Source organism: Dictyostelium purpureum, assembly GCF_000190715.1.
Source record: "Dictyostelium purpureum unplaced genomic scaffold DICPUscaffold_437, whole genome shotgun sequence".
Lineage (NCBI taxonomy): Eukaryota > Evosea > Eumycetozoa > Dictyosteliales > Dictyosteliaceae > Dictyostelium > Dictyostelium purpureum.
This window is the reverse complement of record NW_003519772.1, coordinates 16,963-24,610: the sequence shown is the minus strand read 5'-3', so window position 1 is coordinate 24,610 and position 7,648 is coordinate 16,963. Positions and strand designations below refer to the sequence as shown.

General features: G+C 22.8%; 4 protein-coding genes across 4 annotated transcripts; all 4 read right to left on the bottom strand.

Moving 5' to 3' along the window:
• Positions 1-2,067: 2,067 nt before the first annotated feature.
• Positions 2,068-2,446, bottom strand: DICPUDRAFT_158411 (uncharacterized protein; the record flags this gene model as incomplete). Its single annotated transcript, XM_003293493.1, has 2 exons — positions 2,068-2,171; positions 2,335-2,446. The coding sequence occupies 2 exons, from the start codon at positions 2,444-2,446 to the stop codon at positions 2,068-2,070; spliced, it is 216 nt and encodes a 71-aa protein (XP_003293541.1).
• A 52-nt stretch (positions 2,447-2,498) lies between these two features.
• On the bottom strand, positions 2,499-2,909 carry DICPUDRAFT_84089 (uncharacterized protein; the record flags this gene model as incomplete). The annotated part of the gene is made up of 1 exon (XM_003293492.1): positions 2,499-2,909. One exon carries the CDS (start codon positions 2,907-2,909, stop codon positions 2,499-2,501), a length of 411 nt encoding a protein of 136 aa, XP_003293540.1.
• Positions 2,910-4,056: 1,147 nt separating this feature from the next.
• On the bottom strand, positions 4,057-5,903 carry DICPUDRAFT_158409 (uncharacterized protein; the record flags this gene model as incomplete). Its single annotated transcript, XM_003293491.1, has 2 exons — positions 4,057-4,357; positions 5,500-5,903. 2 exons carry the CDS (start codon positions 5,901-5,903, stop codon positions 4,057-4,059), a joined length of 705 nt encoding a protein of 234 aa, XP_003293539.1.
• Positions 5,904-6,150: 247 nt separating this feature from the next.
• Positions 6,151-7,164, bottom strand: DICPUDRAFT_84086 (uncharacterized protein; the record flags this gene model as incomplete). Its single annotated transcript, XM_003293490.1, has 2 exons — positions 6,151-6,606; positions 7,081-7,164. 2 exons carry the CDS (start codon positions 7,162-7,164, stop codon positions 6,151-6,153), a joined length of 540 nt encoding a protein of 179 aa, XP_003293538.1.
• Between the last annotated feature and the right edge of the window lie 484 nt (positions 7,165-7,648).

The following is a 7,648-nucleotide window of genomic DNA, read 5'->3' as shown; positions in this document are numbered from 1 at the left end:
TCCTTGACTATTTTGGCAGAACGAGACGAATAATTTTCATGACAAATTTCAGGAACCTATAACTTATCTGAATAGTAAACCCTCTGGAAGTTGAACTAAATATCCAGGACCATCATTGACAATGTTTCCCAACCTTTTTTAACATTTGTTTTTATATACGAATCTAGTATAAAATATTTGAGTCAAATTCTAGCCTATTAACCTATATACAATGTAAAACCCGTTTTCAACATCAATCTAATATTCATCACAAATCCAGATACAGTGTGCCATGGTTCAATCATGATAGTTATAGTGTTAAATAATAGGATAATAATCCACTTTCTAAGTTATGGTTACATAATAATTTCAACTTATTAACAAAAAATAATATCAGTAATAATAAATACCTTAATATATAAAAAAGAAGTTGTCGAAAACTGCCGGGTCTATCTCATAACCTATTATAACGTTGAAATAAAAAAAAATGAAAATTTTTTTTATTTTCACATTTCAGTTTTTATGTTTTTATTATTGATATTTTTTATAAAAAAAAAGTAAACAAATATTTATTTATTCAGTTTAATTACTGAAGCAGAGGAAAATTAATTATATTTTAAATTTGAAGTATACTACTATTGGTTTTAATTTTGATATTTATATAAATGATTTTATTTAAAATTTTCATCTCATTATATCGCATCTATTTAAATTCTGAACATAGCAACGTGGTGTTTTGAATATAAAAAAAAAATATTTAAAATTTTAAAAAGCGGTTTTATTTGGGGATTCACCCATTATAAAGATTCAATTTTTTTTTAGCAAATCATCACCATCCCAATTTTTTTATAAAAAAAAAGATTCTTTGAACCAAATATTTGAAAATTTATTTTGGTGTTATATCGCACCATAAAATAAAAATATAAAAAATGTGAAGATTAAAATCTGTTTTCATTATTGCCCGGTGTAAAAAAATTTTCAAAAAAAAAAAATTTTTTTAATAAAATATATTTTTTTTTAATATCTTTAATCAACTGAATTATGTGAAATTGTTTTGTTTTTTTTTTTTTGTAATTTTATTTATAAATATAGGCAATTTAATGGGTGAGTAGATATTTATCAATAATAAACTTACTTATAGCAATATTTTTTTTTTTTTTTTTTTATAGATGAATTGAATTGAATTCAAAAAAAATTGCTTATTTTTGAAATTTTTTTATTATGATAAATAAATCAAATGTTGGATATTTTATATCCATCTTCTAGAATTTCCCAAAATTGTTTTTGATTTTTTTTTTTTTTTTTTTTTTTATTATTTTATTATTTTATTATTTAGATAGTATTAATAAAATTAAATTTTATTATTAAAGTTATTCAATTCATATATTAATCATTTCAATTTTCATATTTTAAATAATTATATAATTTTGGTATTGTTTTCTTTATTTATTTTTTTTAAAATTTTTTTTTTCTATATTACTAATACGTGTATAGAGTATTTTTTTTTTATTTATTAGTAAAATGGCAACAAACAGAAAAGTTGTTCAAAAAAAAAATTCTGAGGTAGTACAAAAAAGAAAGAAGGGTAGTCCAACAAAAAAAATATCTTGCTATAATTGTAAAACCTGGATATCACCCGAATGGAGAATGGGTAGGGTTGATGTTAATGGTGTAACTAAAGGAGTAATTTTGTGTAATGTATGCGGGATCCGTTGGGCTAGAAATATATAAAATGAGGAGATTTCTAGGGAGCAGCATCGGTAAACTACTAAACTACGACGAAGAAGACCAAGATGAAGTACCAAGAATATTATATAGAATTATATTACGACAGCGAAGAAGAAGAAGACGATGATGATGATTACGATTACGAAGAAGACGAAGACGAAGACGAATAAATAATAAAAAAACAAATAAATTTTTTTTTAATTATGGTTTATCCTTTGTTAAAACAAACCTATTTTCTACAGTAAACTGTTTCTTTTTCTAATTTCTATAGATTTGTTATAATGGTCGAGATTCTATATTTCTTTAATTTTTTTTTTTTTTTTTTTTTTTTTTTTTTTTTTATTTAAAAATGTGTGTTGATTAAACAACTTTGAAATAGTTTAAAATTTCTTCAAAAGTTGGACGGTAAATTTGGGATACACTGCAGCATTTTTGAGAGTAGTAGATCAATCTATCCTCTATAGCTATTCAAAAGAATATTACGTTCAAGTATTTCTTTGAGAAGAACGGAGAAAGACTACACATCAGTTTTTTCATTAAGATTTTCACGAGATTAGCTTTCATCTGGTAGATCTGGTGCAATGTATTCATTTTTTCTTTAAAATTGGATTTGTTTATTTGAATTACTATTACAGATGATACCAAAACCCATAAACTTGATATGGCAGCTGTTTCCTACATGATATACTAAAATGTTGGAATTTGAAATATCAGCATGAGCTACAGGAATGGAATGCATATGTTTTAAAGGAGTATAGCTCGAATAGGTTAGGGTTGGTATTCAAGTGATTTCATGGACAAATTCCATAATAATAAAATAGAATTAGTCTAACTTGAGAATCCAGTAGAATCTGGGAAAATATTGTTGGGTTTGGTAGTTTAAGATTGGCGGCTTCGTTATAAAACATGTCACCCTTCAATAAACAACGTTTACATGCAACTTCTCTATCATTGTGAGTACCGATGAAAACTTGAGAACAGAAACCAGAACCGACACATTGACTAGATACATAGATTTGACTTGGCTCAATGATTTCTAATTGCTCATTTTCCATTGGTTGTTCCCCAACTTCAGGAATATTAGGTGCAGTGCCGGGAAAATTTTGATCTAAAGAGTACAAATAATTTTTATAATTCTGGGCATGGATATGGACGAGTTCATTCATATCCATATCCCCAAATAATTCATCTAATGGATCCATATTTGAATTGTTATCAGTTCTATACCTATATTCTTATTTTGATTTTTTATTGGGCACTAATAATAATAATTATAATTAATTTATTTATATTTTATTTTTGTATTAAATTATTTACCTGTTTTTTTTTTTTTTTTCTTTTATATTATAAGTTTTTATTTGTTAAGGGTATATTTATATTTATGAAATAAAAAAAAAGTAATTTAAAAAAAAAATAAAACAATATAAAAAAAAAAAAAATATAAAAAAAAATTAAAATTTGATATATATACAAATATATATACACTATAAACACAGACTATAATTATATTTGTAAGTTTGTTGCTGTTGTGTGTGTTATTAATTTTAATATAAGGTAAAAATTTAGTGATTGTTTTTTTTTCAAGTGAAAAATATAATATGGAGAATGTGGTTATGTTGGAGGGGTAATTAGTTTTTTTGTTGATGTTTCCTTTTTCAACACAATCGAATAAAAAAAAACCCCCAAAAATTAACAAAAAAAAAATAATAATATTAAAAAAAATAAATTTTATTTTATCTTTAAAAAACAAGTGAAAGCTATTTCAAATAGGAATAGTGAGTGTGTGTATAAAAAAAAAAAATTTATCAAACACCTACCACACATTTGCATAATGAAATACACTTATCCGCTTATTTTTTTTTTATCCAAATTTGATTATTTCAAAATTGAATCTTTTTTCCTTTTTAATATTTGACAAAAATATAATAATAAATAGTGTTCTATTTTTAACACTTTAAACCCAATCAATTTTCTAAAGAGGTAATTAAAAGAACTCTATACAAATAAATAATATTATAAAAAACAAATAAATAAAAACAAATAATAATAAATAAAAAGAAATAATTATAAACAAACAAATAAATAAAAACAAATTTGAATATATTTTAAAACTATTATTATTGTTAAAGCGGTTCAAGTTTTCCCACACATTTGTTATATCAAAATTTAATGCGAAAAAAAGTTAAAAATTTGGTGGGTTTTTTTTGTTATTTCAAATTTGCGCAAACTTGGTTCACTCTTACAATATTATTTATTTTTATTTTTTTTACTATAACCTAAAGATAGATATTGTTTTGTTTTGGAGCTTTTAACTTTTCTTATTATTATTATTATTATTATTGTTATATATTATATTTTCAATTTAAAATTCCATGTGTTTTCATCTTGTTTACAATTTCTAAGATTATCTTGATAATTTGCAAAACTCATTAAATTACCATATGAATTTTTATTATTACCCAATTTGAGTCCATTGTAATTACTACTATTATTATAGTTGCTACTATTACTATTAGTATTTAATACATTTCCTTCTAAAAATTCATCGAATTTATTGATTTTATTACTATTATTGTAGTTACTATTGTGTTCAGTTCTTTGAGTGGTACCAAAAAATTTTGTGCCACCATCGCTCAAAAAATCATCATAGCTGTTTTTTGTTTATCATTATTACTACTAAGATTATCGTCTATTTCTGTGCTTACAACAAGTTTATTATCTCTGATAATTAATTTGAAATTATCTTTATTACTACCACTAAAATTATTATTGGTTATTGTTGCAACTACTTTTTAATTTTAACATTTTTCAGGTATTTATATTAGATTTGAGTGGTGTTCTTCTATAGTATGATTATATTCATGTTCTTGAATGATTATTTCCAATACCTCTTCAAACCATTTTAAAATTTTATATTCCTTCTTATTTGCTCAAAGTTGAATATTTCTTGAAGCAGTGATTAAGTAACCTTTTTTTAATTATTTCTATAAACTATTTTATATCGTTATTTAATACTGAATATCTTTTGTAAAATCAATTTACCATGTCTGTTATATAAGAAATAGTGTTTATATTTACCTTTGATTCTTCAAAGTTTGAATTATTAAAAACTTTACATTTATTAAAGTAACCAATCATTTTCTTTTGGGATATATTTTTTATATGTATTTTAGTAGCATTATCTAATGTTAATTTAAATTCTTTACTGAGGTTTGTAATGATATTATAATTATTATCATTATTCAAGATATTATTATGTTAGAGAAATTATTATTATTGTCATATTTTTTTTTTATTAAAAAAATTAAAAATTATTTTAAATTATTTTATTTTTTTTTTTAAATTTTTGAAAAGAAAAATTATTTAAAATTTTTTATATTTAATATTTGAGGGTTTTCACCTTAAAGTGCCAGAAAAAAATTCATAATAACCCTTAAGGGTCTGCCGGTTGGTTTTTTCGTGAAAATAAATAAATAAAATAATTTTTTTTTTTGAGTTTAAATAAATAAATATTTATAAAAATATATTTATTTTAAAGTTTATTTAAAATTTTACAGTTAATTCACTATTATTATTATTATTATTATTATTATTGTTTTTATTTTTATTTTATTTATTATTTATACAATTAATAAATAATAAATTGTATAAATAATAAAGTTTGGGCAATTTTGAAATCTGGGTTATGAAATGCAACATTACAAACTTCATGGAGGAACACACTATGACATTCACATTGAGATCTAATATATGAATTTCCTTTATAGTTTACACCTTGAACTGGACTATTACTACACAAAACAAGCACCTCTTTCTTTTCTATTTTCATCAATTGTAGCAGCAAAATCACCACCCTTAGCTATCGAACAAACCGTATAAAAGCATTCAATTGAACAAAAATAAAAGAAATTTGAATCTATTTTAGGTAATTTAAGACCACGAATTTTTAATGAATCATCGATTGAAGCAGGGCAACCTCTACACTTTATTTGGAGTGGATGATCTTCTGGAACTTTAAATGATTGTTTATCATTATTTCGAAAACCTAAAAAGTTTCTAATATATTTTCTTACTGTTTCATTTTCGAGATGGTCGACGTTACAGATTGTAATCGAAATATCTTTACAAAATAGAGTGAATGCATTCCTTTTTGAATTGGTGGAGGCATATGGGCATCCAAGGAAAGTAGTTTTCATTTGAAATGTTCGTATTATTTCTTCGAGACTATTAACCAAGGCAAAATCTTGTGCTTTAACTAAAGATGTTATTGGAGCAAGGTCGATTTTAGATCTTCTAATTTTAAAATGACAACATTGATCATCCTCTGGTTCGGTTGCAGGAAGTGGGATCAAGTATCATTTTTTTAGCATCTTCGCCAAATTTTTCTAAAATAGAGAGAATACTTGCAATATCTGGGTTTATGTTTGGTGAAGAAGTGTTTGGTTAAATAATATTTTGTGAAGTAATATTTGGTTCACTGAAATTTGGAAAATTAGTGTTTGGTGAAATAATATTTGGTTCAACAATTGGAATATTACCAGTTTTTGAATTATTTTGAATTGGTATAGTATCAACTCTGACAATTTTTACTTCAGATAAACTTTCACTTGAAATCGAATCATCCCCAAGACATTTTTCAATCTTTTGTTTTTTTGAAGCACCCATGTATAAATCTAAAATAGTTTCAAGTCTTTGGTTTTCTTTTTTAAGAAGCTTTAATTGTTGGTTTTCTTTTTTAAGAAATTCTATTTGTTCGTTTTCTTTTTTAAGAAGCTCTATTTGTTTGTTTTCTTTTTTAAGAAGCTCATTTTGTTGACAAACATTATCAAAAACATCTTTTGGTACCATTTCTTGTAGCCCCCATTCTTCCAAATAATTAGTTGAACATCTATGTGCATGCTCTAGTTATGTTGATGGTGGATAAAGTAAACTTTATTTTTTGTGAACAAATTTTACAGTAAACTTCTAACAACATATTTGATAAATAATGAAATAAATATTTTATTTAAAGTAATAAAAGATAGATATTATAAAAATTAGAATTTTTTTTTTTATAAAAATGATTAAAAAAAAAAAATTTTGCATTAAAAAATTAAAAAAATAAAAAAATTTTAAAAAAAGCCAAAAAAAAAAAACCAAATTGCCAAAAATTTTGTGTGTAAAAAAAAAAAAAAAAAAAAAGTTTTTTGCAGTTTTTTTTTTTTTTTTTGGTTTTTTTTTTTTTTTGTATTTTGGATAAAAATTTATAAAAATTTTAATAAAAAATAATTTATAAAAAAAAATTAAAAAGTTAAAATTTTTTTTTATTTAATTTTCGTAATTTAGATTTTTTTTTTTCAAATAATAAATATTTATTTATTTTATTACACATACAAATAATAACAATGACGATAGACATACTCTCATTGTTCCAAAGCTCATTAATGTTACAATTGATGAAATATTTTCAAACCCCATTTTATTTTTTTTATTATATGGTGATATTGTTTTTTTATTATTATATCTATGATTGAAGCTTTCAATAACACTAATAATAATTTAAAATCATATAAAAAATATAAAAGTACTGATAGTTCAGAATTTGATTATATAAATACATCAATGAATACACCCAGTTTGAGTTTTACATCAAATAAAGAATAGCGGTGAAGTATTTTGGAAGATATTTAGAATTAAATTTTAATTCAAATTAATATTTTTAAAATTCAAAGTCAAAGAGTTATTCTTCTATGATGATTTATTATAGAGATTTTGATGCAGAATAAGACATTAGTAAAATAGCCAAATATACCCAAAGAGAACAAAGAATTCTATAGACAAATCACAAAACTATATTATATACTTTAAAAATATTCAGCTACTATTCATTCTGGGTTTAAATTGTGTGAAAATCAATTACTATGTACCATTTCGCAAATTTATTGTTATATATATATGGATC